This window comes from Lepisosteus oculatus, chromosome 1, assembly GCF_040954835.1.
Source record: "Lepisosteus oculatus isolate fLepOcu1 chromosome 1, fLepOcu1.hap2, whole genome shotgun sequence".
Lineage (NCBI taxonomy): Eukaryota > Metazoa > Chordata > Actinopteri > Semionotiformes > Lepisosteidae > Lepisosteus > Lepisosteus oculatus.
This window is the reverse complement of record NC_090696.1, coordinates 51,498,902-51,518,517: the sequence shown is the minus strand read 5'-3', so window position 1 is coordinate 51,518,517 and position 19,616 is coordinate 51,498,902. Positions and strand designations below refer to the sequence as shown.

At 39.8% G+C, this 19,616-nt stretch overlaps 1 protein-coding gene across 7 annotated transcripts in view; it reads right to left on the bottom strand.

Moving 5' to 3' along the window:
* The window catches only part of LOC102687749 (NACHT and WD repeat domain-containing protein 2), a 227,044-nt gene extending 217,399 nt beyond the window's left edge, over nucleotides 1-9,645 (bottom strand). For 4 of the 7 annotated variants that reach the window (XM_015344866.2, XM_006629648.3, XM_015344864.2 and 1 more), the window contains exons 1-2: nucleotides 9,558-9,645; nucleotides 8,004-8,177 (exon numbers count right to left, since the gene is read on the bottom strand). In XM_015344866.2, the coding sequence (XP_015200352.1) occupies nucleotides 8,004-8,154 (151 nt within the window). In that variant the 5' untranslated portion in view covers nucleotides 8,155-8,177; nucleotides 9,558-9,645. Of the gene's footprint in view, nucleotides 1-8,003; nucleotides 8,178-8,270; nucleotides 8,778-8,797; nucleotides 8,993-9,557 lie in introns of those variants that run through there. The other 3 variants (XM_069190519.1, XM_069190527.1, XM_015344861.2) reach the window with 3 other exon arrangements.
* Nucleotides 9,646-19,616: the final 9,971 nt, after the last annotated feature.

Here is a 19,616-nt window from a genome sequence, read left to right as displayed (position 1 = left end):
TGTTGGGTATTTACTTTGCTTTGAGATGCCACTTTTAAAGGTGATATATAAAATCAAGGCTTTAACTTGCTTTAACTCCGCAAGTCTGAGTTCTTGTGTCTGTCCTATCCGAACCCGAAAGTATTACAATATGTATCTTTATAGCAGGTGGTGTACAGCTTTTAGTATAGATTACACTTTTCTAAAATGTATTTAAAAAATAAAAACGATTACAATCTAATCTTTCCACGTTTGATCCCAAGATCCCAAGAAAAATAAATCTAAATGGGGAGAAAGCTATGCTGAAAGTTTATTAAGATACTTAGAAGACAAAGATATTAATTTATGTTGCATTTGTCTGACTGTGAATCAAAAAACACATATTTAAACCCGCGTTTGCGATTTAAATCAAAATGCAATTTAAATAAATATAAGTGTTTATATTGTAACGCATAGGTGACTATTCATTGTTATTAAAATGACTTAAATTCGATCATATTGTGATATTTAGAAATATAAATTTGTTTGGTGCGAGTGAGGTTTTATTTCATCTCTGACCCAGGGAAACGTTTTATTTTTTCAAAGAAATGTTTGTTAAAAAAAAGTCATGGCTTCAGCTGGATGTTTGAACTCACCATGTGACACAGGAGTCAGGAACCTAACACACAGCGCCACCGGCGAAGTCACATGCAAGGTGCTGAAAAAGCACTACAGAAACAGTATCAATAGACAATGTACAGCGTGTACTATTCTTTTGTTGCGGTACATGAATATAATTATATCGTTATTAATTTCTTTAGATACGCGATTCCATATTATATTCCCTTTTAATCAAATTCTAAAAGTATGCTTGTTGACTACGGTATCACATTACTTAAAGACTTCGAAGCTTAAAATGTTTAGGGAGAAATGGAATATTGGTGTGTATTTTTTATTTAAAGTATCGAGACCAGCCATATACTGTATGTTTATGTTCCAAAATTAATATCGTTTATGGCCTTCACACGCGTTACAGTATGCTCCTATTCTTTTTATGCTCAGCTACTAAGATTTCCCTTCAGTGGTAAAATTCCGTATGAATTCCAAATTCCATATGAAAGCCAAGATATGTCCCCAGATCCTCACTACCTTTTACATATGCACTACAGAAAGCATACTGACAGGCTGCATCACAGTGTGGTATGGCAACTGCAGTGCTGCTGACCACAAAGCCCTACAGCAGGTGGTGAAAACTGCCCAGTCCATCACTGGGGTTACCCTCCCATCTATCCAGGACATTTATGACAGACGGTGCTTTCGGAAAGTTCTAAGCATAATCAAAGACCCCACACACCCCAGCTACAGACTTTATGATCTCCTACCATCTGGAAAATGGTACTGGAGCATTCGGGCCCGGACTACCAGACTCAGAGACAGTTTTAGCCCCGCACTATCAAACTGTTAAATTCCCAGAGTCTCTCACTCTCACCTCACCTCTCACCTATGATCTGAACCTCACAGTGCCTTCTTCCTTCTTTCTTTCTTACCAAAAACCCAAACACACACTGAAAATCTACCTCTACCATACATGTCAAAAGCTCACTCCCCATAATTTCTATCCCTTTATTTTATTCTGTTGATGCATATTTTTGCACAAAACCTGTTAACTTTTTGTTGTTTTGCACATTGCCTGTTGTTTTTTGCACATTGCCCGTTGTTGGTTTTTTTGCACATCATCTGTTGTTGTTTTTTGCACACTGCCTGTTGTCCTTGTCTTTCTTTTGCTACACAATTGTATTGTTGTTGTTGTTTTTTTCTCTTTGTACTACTTATGTCCGAGAGCTAGCTAAATAGCATTTCGTTATACCATATACCATGTATATGAGTGTAATGACAATAAACTTGAACTTGAATATTCAATGCTAAAATGGGAACAGTAAAGACATTTACTGTAAATCTTTCTACGCCCGACCAACGGACCATGAGTGCCCCTGTCGGTCAACCAATCATGTACCCCGCGTCACGATGCGCGATGCCGTAGCCAATTACCTCCGGTACGTGTCTGTACCGCGCACTTTGAATGGCTGTATCTGATAGAACACCTATCTGTTCTTCCTAGTACAATTTATGAGTACTCTGTGATTAAATTTATTCTCATTACATCATCATTCTCACTGTGTATAACAAGGAAGATTAATAAACATAAGGTTGTTTAATGACAATCTATTGTATATCTCATGGCTAAATAGTCAAGTTTAGCCAAAAGAGAAAACATCAACTTTATTTAAACTCCAACGATAGTATTAATGGTTTTTAATGACCATACTTTTAAACATAAAGCAAGCTTCATTAGCAGATGAAATACAAAAACAAAAGCTGTGTTTCCAACTTTCAATGATATTTACTGCCTGACTGAGGGACCTTACAGAGATGGGTGCATTTATTCTGAAATCATGTAAACCAATACTGTTACACACAGACAGAAGCCACTAAACTAATCGGTATTGTTTTGCACCTGAATTAAATTAGTTTTGACAAGCAAAAGGCTTGGAATACTTATGAAGTCTTGACTTTCCTATTTTTTCTTTTCTGTTAACTACCTATTTACATCTATCTTTTTATTTTTTGCTTTGAATGTGTGGAGTAAGTTGTGTATGTACAAATATTAACTGCTACTTTAAAGCCATGATTGCAAGCTTTAAAGTACCATAATGTGAAAACAAGGTCTGAATAATTTTGTGAGAAACTAGATGATTTGTCAGTGTTATCAACTTTGGCAAAAATAATTTCAGTCTTGTGAAATGAATAATGGGATAAATGAAAGATGAACGCTGTTCTGTATTCTCACGTTGCAATGGTTCATCAGTATCTTTTATTCTAAATTTTTACGTACAGTACATAAGAGGTGGTAAATAAGAGGCGGCTATTTGGCTCACTTGGTAGTTAGTAGTTACTTAAAATACAAGATTCACATACATTTCTAGTGCCTTTAACATACAATATATTATATAAAAAAAACATTTTTAGACTCACTGATTTAATTCACTCTTGACAAATTTGCTTGTTATGGCAATGCTCACATTGGCTTAATATGGAATGGAATGGATTAATGGCTGGTTGTGCCACAAAATAAATAAAAACCGGTTTAACAACTCCTAAGCACTTAAGCATACTGTGGTTTTTGTTAACAAGTTTATCAGTGAAAAGACAACAGGTATTCTCAGAGTAGAACAGACGTGCCTTCCAATCAAAGACAGTCCCCCTTCCCTCCACGGAAAGACAGACAAATATTTTATTCAGCAGCTATTCGTAGGGAAGTGCAGTGACGTCACCGCACAGACGGGCACCTCCAATGTCAAGCGTAAGTGTTAAATATATTTAGCTGAAAAGCTGTACAACGCAAGAAATACTGCCCCCCCCTCCAAAACCCCCTTTTTTTTTTTGCTTACAGTAGTACTTCTCGCGTTAAGCGACCATAGTATGGAGACTAAGACCTTTTACGTCTTACCTTTTAGCACCCAAACAAACGCAAACATGTTTTTAATAAAATGCTTTTATTTATTCATAATCTAACCACCTAACTTCGGGAATGTGAGTTATGTGAGTCAGATTAAGAATGAATAAAAGTATTTTATTAAAAACGCGTTTGCGTTCATCTGGGTGCTGTCAAAGTAAAAAACAATTACTTTTTGACAATGAAAAACTGTATGAGTGTCTCTCTCTCTGCTGGTGAGCGGGCGCGGTGGGGTGCTGTACCAGCTGTACAGAAAATTAAAGTGCCCTTTTCCATTCAACGGGTGTCTGAGTCAATGTGTCCTATCTTCTGACAGTCGCTGTTGTGAATGTCTGTAGAGTGTATCTTATTTTTAGCATTACATTTTTATATTATATTCCCTATTAATCAAATTCTAAAAGTATGCTTTTAAATGCGCAGTGACATGGTCTTAAGGAGCAAGGGGCACGTAAAACGTTTCCGAAATAACGACATGTAAGACATGTAAGAAATGTTTAGGGAGAAATGGAATACTGGTGTGTATTTTTTCTTTGAAATACAGTACCAAGACCAGCCATACATGCCTTTATATAGCGTCTTTAAAGGTGGCTTCTCAAAGCACTTTACGGGATAAAAACAACAGAGCTGTTAAACCGGTTTTTATCTATTTTTCGGCACAGCCAGCCGGCTTAGAGTGGTATTAAATGCAACTTTTTTGTATAGATGACTTTGCCTATAGCTTTTTCACGAAACCTCACTGAAAACTATCAGTGAGCTAATTCTCTTTTTTTAAACCTCCGGTTTTTCACTGATGCATACAGTGTACGTATACAGTACTACTGTTTGTGTCACAGTACATGAATATAATTATATCGTTATTAATTTCTTTAGATACACCATTCCATATTATATTCCCTATTAATCAAATTCTAAAAGTATGCTTGTTTACTCCGGTATCGAGCGTATTCGCAGAAAAGCTTAAAACTACCACTTTTTATACACGTTATTTCACATGTTAGTTAAAGACTTTGATGCTTAAAATGTTTAGGGAGAAATGGAATACTGGTCTGTATTTTTTCTTTAAAGTACCAAGACCAGCCATAGTTTACATAATACTGTATGTTTTTTCCAAAATTAATATCGTTTATGGCTTTCACACGCGTTATGCTCCTATTCTTTTTATGCTCAGCTACTAAAATTTCCCTTCAGTGGTAAAATTACATATAAATATTCAATACTAAAACGTGCACAATAAGGCGCTATATTAAAATATTTTTTTTCATTTCCAAAGATGGTTACAAAGAATGTGGACCAGGGCAATATTTTGAGTTTACAGCTTGTCCAAGGTTATTCATTATTAATACTATTCGTAATATCTTCGGTAAAGACTTTGATGGCGACAGCTCAAACATGAGAGGTTGAGCTTTATTGGCTCCACCTTGCGGAAATTCCGGATACTATTATTTTACTTGCGGTACCATGTGGTATAATGCGAGAATATACGGTAACTTGAGTTACACCATGACATGCGCACCGCATAATAACGAGGTATCGCCCGCTTGTTTTGAATGGCTGCATTTGTATATGTATTTATAGCAGATTCTTAATTCTCTGGAAAAATATATTCTCTGATATAAATTTCAAATCAGGTCTGTTTACATACAAGATAAAGCTTTTTCCTAGTAAATTACAGAAGTATTTGGCAATAACAGAAGGGTTTAATTTTACTTTTTTATAACATTGAGGACATTTCTCAATTCAATCAAAGTGGGATCTGCCGAAAATGATCTAAATGTTGTTTCTTATTCACACTGCTGAGGGTTAGTAGTGTCATTATTCCAATTCACATTTAATGTCCTAATGCTCCTGAGAACCTTGTACCATGTTCAAGATTTGCATTAGAGTCATTCAGAGCTCTAGATGCAGTCTGCCCTCTAGTGGTCTATAACAAAAGAGACTGCATGGCCTACTACAGATTTGTGTCTTCCTAAGATTTTGTAAGGTATAGTGTTGTGGAAATCTTACATCCCAAATGTAAAAATCATAAATCTACAACTTCTTTATACTTTAACCTTTAAATTGTTACATTTTAAGTAGTTTTACTGTAAACTACATACAATTAACAATACAAACAGACCACAAATCGAGCATTATTTATGTATTTAAATACCCTTAAATTTGTATCGGAGTGAATTAACCTTTATTGCACCTAAGGGAATTTGTCTTGCACATCAAGAGCTCATAGACATATAAAGTATATAACAATACAACAGTACCATATCAAACTACAAAAAAACATTTAAACAACATTGCTCAATTAGAACTCAGTACTGCACGATTTAAATAAACAGCTTGTAAAGATCCTAAAAACAAGAATAGCCATAATAAGATCCCTACTTTCATTTTTTTCATTGTTCAACAAGTGAATACTTTTAGGTATAAAGGAAGTAGCTGCTCTCTTAGCCTTTGTACAAGGGATCTAGTACCTCCTCACACGGGGTATGAGAGAATATAAAAAAAGTGGATGAGAGGGATCATCTAAGATTTTATGTGCAAGATTAATGTTTCTCCATCAGACATGTTATTGAGTCCAAGAATGTGCCAGCAATCTTGCCACCGGACTTGATCATTTTGTTCAACTTATTATTGTCATGTAAGGACAAGAAACCTCTCCAGATCTGAATACAAATTGTAAGAATACTCTGATTAAAAAAAAGTGTCAACATTGTGCTTTCTACACTAAAACTCCTAAACTTCCTTTGCTGCATCTTCAAATGCTGTACCTTGCTTCTGTATTGGCAGTCCAAGTCAATTTACAATCAATAATAGTGCCAAGGTATTTATGTATATTAATTTACTCTGTTCCATCAAAAGTTATAGGCATCATAAGCATAGAACATTTCTTTCTAAAATCAATTGTCATTTTCTTTGTTCGCTTGTGTTTAAAAACAGTAAATTATCCAGAGAAAAAAATATATATTTCTGCTGTCTGTAACTGTTTTTATCAGCATTCGAAAGTCCAGCTGACGCAACATCATCTACAAACTTAATAATCAAACAGTTATGTGAGCTCCCTATAGATGTCCTTAGGTATTCCTTTTGTTTTCCCTGTAGAAGAGGCTCTGTCTTCTTCCCTATGGGATCCCTGAAGGAGTCTTAATATGCATTATATTTATAGGCATCTGTGAGGAATTTTCACCCTAGATTTGTCTATGCACATGTTAGTTCAGGGGAATCCCACAACCACAATGTCTCTTGGGGTCATATATTATATTTTGACAGAAGATCTGTTTCTATGTGGAATGCAGTCTCTGTTTAGTCACACTGCATTTTTGAAAGTCTAAATGAGAAAAAGATTTCAGTTGGCATTTCTATTTAATTTCTAATGAGAATTACTATGAGAGGCCAAATGTACATTTAGTTACCAATGGATCAAAGATATTGATTTTCACCATGCTGTGTAACTTATTTGTGCTTCTCCAGTTTTTTGTAAAATTTCACTTTTGTAATTTGAGACTTATTTGTTATCAGGACTTGCTTTTGATAGTTTAATGTAATATTTGTTTTTAAAAAGATTCCTGGAGCCAGGTTTCAGAGACTTAATTAAATGTTGTTGATTTATCACCATTGACATTTATTGTAACAAAGCATCAATCAAGAAAACAGACTCATAATGGAGGTTTGTCATCATAAATCATCACTATGCTTCAATTCATTAGAATGATTTATAAAATGAATGTAAAATCAGTACACTAAGAGAAAAAGTTTATTTTTTACAGCTAAGACGCACCAGTTCTATATTTTCCAGGGAGCAGACGTCTTACATCAAGTGTTAGGGTTGGAAAACAGAGTACTGATATTGGTATTATTCAGCTTCAGTCTTTTTTCCTTTCTAAGCAAAATGAATAGTACTATTACATATGCATAAATAAAAAATAACAGTCATATTGACATTAATTTTTCCAAATATGTCTTTACACTCTCCTCTAATTAATGAGAAATGCATCTGTTAATTAGATTTGGGAAAGGCATTAATTCATTTATGAAAAGGAAATAATTCAAACTTCTAAATCACTTTGTTTCAAATAATCCTAAAATTTCTTATATCAGTTTCTTTACTGGTTTGTACCTCATTTTGCAGTTTGTGCATTAAAGAACAAACATCTCTATTAAGCAGAATTAAGTAATGCATTTACAGCATACTATGCAAAAAATTGTTTTTTTTAGTGTATTATATTATTCATAACATTAACTGAGGTTCATTTCCAACTGATAAGGAAACATTTTCTCAAGATTCTGCTTCAAAACATAATGCATATACATTACTGAATTTTAGTTTTGTGAAGAGGTGATGCAGCATGGGAAATACAATATGTTCAATATGTACTGTATTTGTGACAAATTGTATTTTAAAATTCACATTTAACAACTGCACTAAATTCTGTATTAAATGGGGAACCTTCTGAAGAACCTTCCAATGCTGAAAGATGAAACTATAAGTAAGGTTTATGAATTACAAACGAACTACATCATCTACTACTCGTAGTCTTACCGTCAGGGTTGGCAGAGATGAAGACTCGGACACTCCTGCCAGTCGGTATATGGTGAGGAGAGACAGCAAGGACATTCCCACCGAGGGCCGCTCTGCGGAGTGCAGAGTCCCGGGGACAGGGCAACCTGCTACCCACTCCTGTTGGCCACATGAGCGGCGATTTCCAGTGCAAATCTAGACATACAGAAATGTATATAGTCTACAGAAATAACAGTCGATTGTGTATATTTTAAAAGCTTCAGTTAAAGCACCCCATGAGTTTCTTACCAGCGATATGTTAATTCAAAGTCACGGTTTTGCGAGTATTTGCATCGGATTGCCTTGATACATAATACTTCGTTGGAAAAAAAAGGCGAAATTCTCCCTTTGGCTGTGAAACTGAATTAATCGGAGAAAATCGTAACGAAATTGACTGCACATTTGATGCCATCCAGACAAAGACTGACAACGACTGTTTCAAATCTCGATGAAAGCAGATGCAGTTAAGTACGCGACGTCCCTGAATCGCATTTTCTAGTGTAGATATATCCTGAGGTAATGGTTACCAAACATCAGGAAACAAAACAAGCAGCATCTACTCAAACGCCCCCTTGGCAATAACAGGCTGGAAAACATAAGAGCGGATACGCCTCGCAGTGTCTATAGGCGTTTGCAGACAATTGTTCTCATATAAACCTTGTTCACGGTAATCTGAGCGTTGTCATTTCAGATAAAATCAAAGATCTCATAAACGTAGTAAAGAAATAAACAAGAATAATATGAATTAAAATGAATGAAAGCACTAAGGAACGCACCCCTCCGCAGATTTAATGAAATAATGTTATCTTGCGACCGGCAGCGGAACCAACCTCTCCTGTGGAAAAGAAATCCTGACTGATAGCTCTGAAACCTTTCTTGGTGGTAGAATACTGCAGGTCTTATAGCATATCCTGAGTCATGAAGATTTCAGTGGACCGGGTTCAGAAAGTGACGCTACTGTCCATTTCGCTGCAAACCACACAGGGTTTTCTACCACTTGGGAGAGTTTTCAAAAACTGCAGGAAAAATGCGACTGGACCAATTTTCACGGGAAAATGGGAAACCGATTTAAATTAATACATTAATCTCAAAAGCATCGCTGGAAACGTTACACCTGTAAAATATACTCTTAATCCGCATAAAACATATTATCTTTGGTTGTACATAAATCAAAACAGTTTTTATTGGGGTAGAAAGTCTAGAAAGCTAAAACACAGCTAAAATACACGATTTTTTTTTCAAGAAGCAAATTTCAAACCAAATAGTTAAGAACCAACTGAGTGATAAATAATAAATACATTTTAGGATAAATGTGCTAAACAAATTAAGTTAAACAAATTAAAATAAAACAACATAACGCATAGCTTTATACATATGAAGTACAAAAAACAGGCAGGAGGCCATTGCATAAAAACACTTTTCTCATCCCCGATGGTAAAAGCACGAGAAGATCCTAAATACAGAATTAGTCAATTGATAATGTCACACACTGTTTATGTTTAATATAAAAATCAATAAAGAATATGCGTAACTTACGGATGTGCCGTTTCAAGATGCAATTTGAGCATTGTGCCACGAGCTAATCAGTATAAATGCTTTAAGCTGCTTTAGCGCCACATGTGCACCCAGCAGGTACTCGGCGTGTTAAAGGAAGCTGGCATTCACGGGGGATGTATTACCTGGGGATCTAACCTTTATTTTATGAGTTAAATATACACTATTAATCTTTGTATTCATATATTATCAAATTAAATGTGAAGACTACTTGTCAAGAACCTAACAACATGTTATATTTTTTAATTAAAAAACGCTTTCAAGAGTTTACTTCCTTGGTGCTATCTAGAAAAAGAAATTGATAAAAGTAATTTTTCCATGGAATTATTACATTCATAGTGCTATAGAGACACAGAAAAGATGAAGGAAGGGTGGGTACAACACTATGCATCAAAAAGAGCATTCAGGAACATACACATAACCAAAATTAATCAAAGGTCTGAGGATTTATACCAGTTAGATTTATAACCCATATAAATGGGTCAAAAGGATAGTGCTAGGAATGGAGAATATTAAACACCACCACATTCAGAATTTAATCATGATTATACATTGTAAAAAGTATTTCTATATATATAAAGGGAAAGACAAATGTGCATATTAGAAATGTCATTGGACAGAAAAGAAAACTGAATGGAGGCTAAAATAAGTTTTTTTTTTATCTGATGTGAATAAAAGCACTGGCTTTGTACCTTAAGGCTAAATTTGTGTCTGTTTTCCTGAATGCCACCCACCTGTCTCATTATGGCACACCAACCCCAGGGTGTTACACAAAGAAGAGCCTGGCTCAGGCTGAAGAAGGGCAAAATCATATATGTTCAGGTGGGTAGCTGCGTCAGCATGCGTAGGCTGCAAAGGAACAAGTTATAGTTTTATTCCATGCCGAAAAGAAAAGAAAGAAAACAACATTTCGGCCGTGAAGGTATATTGTATATATTGTAACGTGATGGGTTTGGCGAGGATAGACACAGGAACTCAGGCTCTTGTTAAATGAGTTAAATGAGAACACAGCGCTTTATTAATCAGACATGCGTCCGGTTCAGCAATCACGAGTGAGGGAGAGAAAGACGCAGTCTACGTCACACTGGCGTCAATTCGGGTACAGTTACATGGATGGGGTGGTAATTGGGTACATGTATAAAAGGGGTGCAAAACCAGCAAAACTATTTACATGAGTTTGGGCGATCTCGCGACTGTGTACACCGGTTCCACAATTGGTTAGCGCACTGGCCAGTGGCTCTCCTAGTCCCCGCCCTGGCCACTACTACTCCTGTCTTGCCCCTCGTCGTGCACCCCAGCCAGGCCCTCTTCGGCCGCAATGCCAAGCGAGGGCGCTACAATATTAAGTAGTATTAGCATGGACGAGGCATGAATGCTACAGGTATTAGAAATACATATGATGAATAAATTACCTTATTCTACCGCATATACTTAAGGAAGCAAGAAGTTATTCAAATGCCATTAACAAAACCCCCTCACAGCTGTTCAAGAGACAGGGGCAGTACCTACTAACACAAGCAACGAAACCCAGCACATTCATCAGTGCTCTGTTAGTGGCAGTTTGTGCCATTGAAAGCAGGTTCCGAGCTGCTTTTGTTCCCAACATATAGACCCTTATTTGTCAGGTAATCACATGACTTTAACATTAGTAACACACTCTGGATAGTTAATGAATAACAACGTCTGCAATTTGGTTTCTCAGTCTGTCCTTTGGTGGATGTTTTTCATTTGAATAACAATATTTTGGGGGGAATTTGTGTTAATAGTAAAATTAAATTGGCCTCAAATATAATATCAAATGTAACCACAATTGTTGCCATTTTATCCTTAATGCAACTGTTTTATAATGTTACTTAAATTTTTTTAACAAAAGATTTAATTGACGTGTCATAAACCAGGTTCTGAAGGGCCAGTGGATAGCTTTACATTGAAGTGAGGTCTTAATGACCTAAACAAGCCTATTACTGCCTTAATTGGACCAAATTAATCAGCATTTTTCCAGCTCTACAGTTACAGGTGCTTTAAAAAAACCTTCAGGCACAGTGTCCTAGGAAACAAAATGACTAAACAAGTGGATAGAATAGCAGTGTTACACAGATTTAAACACATGTTTCTTCATTGCCACAATGATGTGGTTCCCTTTTTTAAACTCATTTGTTTTTCAAGTAATCTGTTTTCTTTTAACAAGTTATTCTAAGCTGTGCAGTTGATGAGCATGTAATATAACACTCTAAGGAAAGACAATATTAGACATTAGAAAGATCTTTTTGTAGAAAACTGAAGGCAATATAAGCAAAAGGATGTGAAAAAGAAGCATCTACCAGATGTGAAGCTTATCACTGAAGGAGTGACACAATAACTAGAAATAAATATCAAACTATATTATTTTAAGTACTCATAAGATCACTGTGTTCTTTTTATTGTAGAAGGCTAGCATTTTCTAATTAGTGATATAACTACAGCTTACAATGGAAACCCATTTAACATGCAGATTCCATAATGAAATTATGGTATGAAGAGGGAGCAGTTATATTTTGTTTTTTAATTACATTTTTAATTAACTTTAATATCTGAAGTGAAATTAACTATTCAATATATTTGAAACTTTTTAAATTAAATAGAAAACATTGATGGTCAAAAACAGCTTTACAAATAAAATGCATATGCATTACACATAACTTATTGGTTCCAATACTGATGTTGTATTTTAGTACTTTTCAGTATATATATTTGTGTATATTATTCTTTTATATTGCTTCTAAATCTAGCTGGAGATTGTATGGTAAAGGTTAATTTAAAAAGGTTAATGGAGCATTAGTTACTGTATTCTACATGACTACTGTTATTGGAGCTGGAGGAGACGGATTTTGTCATGTTCTGCTTATTTTTTCAGAGAACAAATGAACCAAAATAACATTCTTTATGAAAAAGCATCCCATTAAGACAGCTTTCATTATGTACAATTGTAAGAGCTGCACTGACATAAACTGTATTGATTTTGGACATCACACAAAGATATTGATATTCTAGTGCTATTTGTATCAGTATGTTATCCCCAGAAACTCTGTTGCATATACATTAGATAATCACTGTCTTTCAGGCTTACAAAAAACAGATTCTCAGCTCTCCATTTGACATCTTTCTCAGTGATCTTTCAGACATACAGGAGAAAGGCAAGACTGGTGAGCTACTTAAGTGAGTGCCCACTCAGCAGCTTCCTAACCCCATCTGTTTTCCTGCTTTTCTTTTCATCTTTCCAATTATCACTTCTAAAGCACTAGGGTTTGCAGTGTTACTTTTCTGGTTTAGGTGTTAAATGGACATTGGAGTGCTTGCAAAAGAAGAGGTTTAAACATGATTTTTTAATTGTTTTAACCATAGAAACTATTCACTTTGAAAATATACAATGTTAAGATGTCATAGTCCTTAAATGATTCTTGCAAATAACACAATATATGATAATGAGAAAAATAAACATAATGAAATAAACAACAATAATAAAACTAAGCATGCCAACAACTTGGAAACGATTGACAAAATGGCAACACAACCAGTTGTTAAGTAATGAGTGAGACATTATTTTTTGGCATTGTAATCTAATCAGGTTTTTAAAATTAAGTTTTAAAATAAATTATATGTTACCTCATCTGATAATGTAATCTCCAAATTTACTGTTGTCTACAAGCCTTGAAAGATAGTAATTTTATTACAAAAGTCGAGGAGGGTGTTGTGAAAGGCTGCCAGCCTGTGTACCTTTAAGAAGTGTTAGTTTGATGAGCTACATCTCTGGTTGCTGCTACTTAAATGGCCTGTCTTAGAAGAATGGTCTGATCTGCCGATGTGGTGTGTGTTTATGTGTGCATTTGTTCACCAGGGACGTGGCAGGAGCAGGACAGATGGTGTAGCTAGTCCTGATATTACTGAGAAGCAAAAAAAAAAGGGTGTGTGTGAGGCCGTAGTGTCTGTGAATGCTACAGATGTGGAAATTAATATGGCTAGACTTATAGACTTGGTGTACAGCAGAGGTTGTTGGTTGCAATCACCTACGATGTGGCAGGGCTGGACAGCAATGGGCTGTAAGCTGCTGAAACCCATGTGTGTTTGAGTACTGGGAATCACCAGTGAGGAGGCATGGCCTGTTTTGGCCTGATTATGGTTTTTGAAAGAAAGGGGGCAGCTGTGGTGGTGGCTGGGCTGTGAGAACTGCCCACTGGAATGAGGAATCTGCAGCTAAAGCATCAGAGAGCAGGAAATCAGAATTGAAAGACGTTCTGCCTCTGTTCAGGGAAGGGGTTGCTTTTCCAATTCTGGCTCTGTAATGGTGCAGTGTGTCCGAGCTGTATAGATGCAGCCATTCAAATTGCATGGAGTATGCTGCGGTAAAATGTGGTTGGCCTGACGCATCATAAGTGTCATACTGCATCATACCACAGGTATGATAATAGTATCCTGAATCACCTTGTAAAAGCACCAAGTGAAGCTAATAAAGCTTAACGTCTCATATACAGAATTTGAGGTGTCACCAGAAAATGCCCGGTTTCGAATCCCGGTCACTGCTGAGGGACAATTTTTTCCAATTAAGAATTTAAGTTGTATACTCTTTAGACTTTTAATAATTATAAATTGTGTATTACAGCATGTTATTCATTAAACATTAAAAAGTCTGTATATTTTATAAAAGCAAGATTGCTCAGTTGGACAAAAGTACACAACCTTCCACCTTCATCATTAATATTTTAATTATGCAGAAATATTTTATACATCAAAGTTTTTACGGAAGATATTACTAATAGTATTATTAATGAATGACCTTGGACAGGCTACAAACTCAAATTATTACCGTGGTCCACTTTCTTTGTAACCGTCTGCATCAGTTTAACTGTTGCAGCACAAAAATACTTTATTTTTTCAATGACAAAAAGTAACACCACAGCATTTCGTTGATCCGATCATAATCATTTCCAATTATACAAAGTAAGTGTTGAGAATCTCCGATTCACCATGCATTTCACATGCTTATAAACTATATTAATTTAGGAACATAAACATATTATGTAAACTGTATATGGCTGGTATTAGTAGTTTAAATAAAAAATACACACCAGTAGTCCAGTTTCTTCCTAAACATTTTAAGCATCAAAGTTTTATAAAACGGTCCCCAAATATGCGATTGCTGTATAGAATGAATTTTAATTAAAAAAATTATTTAACACGAAAATTAAGCTGTTTACGTTCCTCTGCCTGAGAATATAGTCACTCATTGCTACGCAACGCAGAAACACAGCCACAGGTAACTAGAAAAGAGAGGACATTAGCCAGCCAATATGATAAAGAAATAAATGATTTAGATTAAGAGTTCCCGTCACCCCCCTTTCCATTTAAATCGCAAACTCGTGTTTAATTAAATATTTTTATTGATTCACAATCTGGCAATGCAACGTAAATCGTTATCTTTGTCTTCTGCATAATAATGTTCACCTCTCTGTCCAGCAAATTAATTATAAACTTTATTTTTGTCATCTCCCCTTTAAAGGTACCCCCATAATATTGTATTTCATTGCACTTTGACAGACTGTCTTTAAATAAGTTGTTGTCAGAATATCCCCACCTCCAAACAAGAACAAAATTGCAACGCATTTATTAACTGGCTGTTTCAGTAACTTCAAGTATATATTTAAAGTAATAATTTAACAATATATGTAATATTTTAAAGATATGTTTATGTTCTGAATGTCTGTAGATTGTACCTTATTTTTAGTTTTTGTTTTGTTTCACGTTAATTTTATAAGGGAATCTTGATTAAAATACTGTAGCGTTTACAGGTTCTTTTCAGAACAAAGGACGAGTGGAGACGCTATTAACAAACAAGCATTAGCTTTATTCGTTAACAACCACACAAAACCCAAACACAGGATATACACGCACATGAGGAGACTGACGGAACACGTACACATCGTTAGGGTGGTAATTACCTAACAACACACTATACTTTTACAAGACTACACAGGGCACTCGAACTACTAGGACATTATTTACACAGGTAGGGTCAGCCGCTGGTCATCGTACTGACCCTCAGACTCTCCCCGTTACACTGTCCCCACCTGAAGCGTCTGGCGTCTCGCCGACGTCGAACACCCACCTCAGGCTGTACTCGTACTTGGCTAACTGCTGTGGAACCCTGCGCGAGCGGCCGCTGCGCCGCGGTGACGGCTGGCGACCCACGGACGCGCCACTATCGGCCGGCTCCAGCACCGGCTGCTCCTCTAGAGCCTCCCCACACGGCTCCTCCTCCCGGGCCCGGTAGGGGGCCAGGCGGTCTCGGTGCAGGACCACCACTCTCCCCCGTGTTCGCAACCGGACACGGTAGCAGACCTCGCCCACCACCCCGAGTACCTCAGCGGGCCCCTCCCACGACGGCGCCAGCTTAGGGCTGAGGCCTTTGCGGCGGCGCGGGTTGTACACCCAAACCGAGTCCCCAGGCTGGAAGGCAGGCCCTCTGCAGCGCAAGTCGTAGTGCCTCTTCTGCCGGACCCCCGCTTGTGTCAGGTGGGTCCGTGCAAAGGTGCGCACCCGCCGCATCTGCTGCCGCAGGTCCCACTCGTAGTCCGGTCCAGCCGGCGGTGCCGACCCGTCTCCGAGCAGCGGGCCGAAGGAATTATGTGTGTAGGAATTATTCAGTATGGCATCTCCATGTTCAAGTAAACACTGCTCTGTGTGCAAATGCAAATGCATTTAAAAAAGTTTTTTTTAAAAAAAGTCACCTTTAAAGGCGCTATATAAAATAAAGTTTATTATTATTATTATTATTATTATTATTAATATTGAATTGAATATTAATATTATTAATATCTTCCTCCCAGGACTTGTAAAATTGTTGTTGTTATTGTTGTTATCCTGTAAAGAGCTTTGAGAAGCATACTGTCCAGCATATTGTATAACATTGCACTTTGACAGATTGTCTTATAATCACTTGTTGTTAGAATATCCCCCAAGAGGAAATTCCCCCCAAGAGGATATAAAGGATATCCCCCAAGAGGTATCCTTGTAACAGTGAAACGGGCATACAGTCTGGGGAGATCGCCCATTTTCCATGTAAATAGTTCCCTGGTTCCGCACCCCTTGGTGTCTCTATCTCTCTCTCAATTCAATTCAATTCAAGGTGCTTTATTAGCATGACCAATGGGTACAATCAGTGTTGCCAAAGCAAATGAAAGTAATGATATTTACATTAAACAAAACAAAAAATAGAAGTAAAATAAAATCTACAGAGATATTACAGACATTTACAAAAAAGACATATTATAAAATATTGACATATTCTGTAGGCGGCTGGAGCATTATTGGGAGACAGACTCACTGTTCCTCAGGCTGTGACAGGAGATCACATACTGGGCTGCCAGATCAACTGAGTTCCCTCCTCCCTCTCTCTCTCTGTCTCTCTCGGGCCCGCGCTCTTGGCGGGCTTGTCTTGTGTCTCTCTCTCATCTGGGTGCAGGAGTGCTGCTGGTCGGTGGTGACAGAGAAGAAATAAATCGCAGTTTTTAACTCCACAAGTTTGAGTCTCTGTGTTCGTCCTCAACAAACCCAAATTCATTACATTGGTGTCAGAAGGTGGGAGGATGGACAGTGAACGGCCGATGATGTCTGACTCAGAGAAATGCTGGTTCCCCCAGCAGCCGAGTGACCCCCTAAAGGGCTTTTAGGCTAAAGCCGGGACGACCCCTCAGCACCACCAGTGGCCAAAGCCCTTATTAGGCCTACCCCACGGTGACTTACTCAGCGGAAAGGGGGCCCTTTCCCGGATCACCTCAGGCCGTGTGGCAGGAAGGGGACGCCAGACCAGCGGGGTCCAGCCTGCCACCCCTGCTCCAGCCTGCGCCGGTGAGACCGAGCCGTTATAATAGGGAGATCCCATGGTAAATGTCTGAGGCCCAGTTCCAGATGGCGGCCTGGGCAAATGGCTGGTCTCAGGTGGAGATGGTGGGCCACCTCGCTGCCGTCCTGGAGGGGGAGGCCTGCCAGGCGTTGCTGGATGTACCCGGGGACCAGCAGTACAACTACGCAGCGTTGGCGTCGGCCCTCTGGAGGCGTTTTGGCAGGAGAGGGGAGGCGCCGGGACTGCTACGGGCAAGGTTGGCCCAACGCTGCTGCCTGTGCCTGTGACTGCAGACGTGACCTACTTAGCCCACCAGGGTTACCCTACTCTCCCGGAGGAGGCCCACCGGGAGATAGTGCTCCAGGTGTTCCTCTGGGCCCCGGTGCCGACTGAGGTGCAGCGCCACGTGATGCTGGCCGCGCCAGTCCTCTTGGAGCAGGCCCTGGCTCTGGCTAAGCAGGCTGATGCCGTATTCAAGGAGACCGGTGGGCACCAATGGAGGGATGCACAGGGAATCAGATGGGGAGGAGGAGACGGCCAGCGCGGTGATGCTGGGGGAGCGACGACGGCTGGTCATCTGCCACCGCTGTTGGGAGAGGGGGCACATCGCCCGGGAGTGCCAGGCGCTGGATCCCCGGGGACTCCGGAGGCCGTTGGGAAATGGGAGTGGGGCGGCCTAAAGAGTGCTACCCCCACTCCGGAAAGCCAGAAAGAGTGCTTCACCCTGCCTGCTGTGGGAAGGGTTGGCCACAGCCGGGGCTTATTTCTTCCCTGCCTCATCGAGGGCAGAGCCTGCCAGGCCCTCGTCGACACCGGTTCCACCATCACCCTGCTGAGGCCTGGTGTCCTGCCAGGCACTGAGGCAGCCGGACCCCCAGGGTGCTCACCGTGCACTTTGGGGCTGCGAGGGTGAAACACCCCTTCTACCTAGTCCGCGAGGACTGTATCCTGGGGTTGGACTGCTTGCAGCAAGTGGGTAGTTGCCTTGACTTGGTCCGGCGAGAGTTGGTGGGGCAGGGGGAACGAATCAGTCTTGCGGTGGGCGGCGTGGGAGGTGTCTGGGGTGTGTGGGTTGACCGGAGCGGGAAACGGAGGTGGCAGCGGCGGGTGTTGCCTGGGCCTTTTGGAGCCCCGGGTGTCGGGGCGAGCGTGCCAGAGCTGACTCTCAGGATGGTGAGATAAGCTTGCCCCTACCCGAAGTCTGTAAGGTACTCTGTGCACTGTGGGAGGCCTTGGAGGTGAGGGACAGGGTGCTGCGCCGGGCTGTCAGGTCAGGTCAGCTGGCAGTTTGTGGTGTCGCGGTCGCTCCGTGGGGCAGTTCTCCAAGCGGTGCACGGCCAGCTGGAGGCCGCCAAGCAGTGACCTCGCCGCTGGAGGGCACCTGCCACCCCCGGCGCAGCACCCCATCCCTCACGCCCAAGTCAATGCAACCACCCACCTGCTGCAACCACTCCAGCCCCAGGATACAGTCCTCGCGGACCGGGGCAAGGTAGAAGGGGTGTTTCACCCTTGCAGCCCCAAAGTGCACGGTGAGCGCCCTCGAGGTCCGGCTGCCTCTGTGCCCGGCAGGACACCAGGCCGCAGCAGGGTGATGGTTGAACTGGTGTCAATGAGGGCCTGGCAGGGTCTGCCGTTGGTGAGGCAGGGAAGGAATAAGCCCCGGCTGTGGCCAACTCTTCCCACAGCAGGAGGGTGAAGCACTCCTTCTATCTTTCCGGAGTGGGGGTAGCATCGCTCAAGGGCGGACTTCCCCCCTTTAGGCCGCCCTGCTCCCGTTTCCCGATGGCCTCCGGAGTACCCGGGGCTGGGGGAACCGGCAGTTCTCCGAGTCCGACATCATCGGCCGTTCACTGTCCATCCTTCCACTCTGACACCAATGTAATGAATTTGGGTTTGATTAGGACGAACACAGAGACTCAAACTTGTGGAGTTAAAAACTGCACTTTATTTCTTCTCCGTCACCACCTGCCAGCAGCACTCCCGCACCCAGACGAGAGAGAGACACAAGACAAGACCGGCAAGAGTGCGGGCCCGAGAGAGACAGAGAGAGAGAGAGAGATACACCAAGTTGAACCAGGGAACTGGAATATTTTATTATATGCCTTTGTTGTAAATGTCTGTAATATGTCTGTAGATTTTATTTTACTTCTATTTCTTGTTTTGTT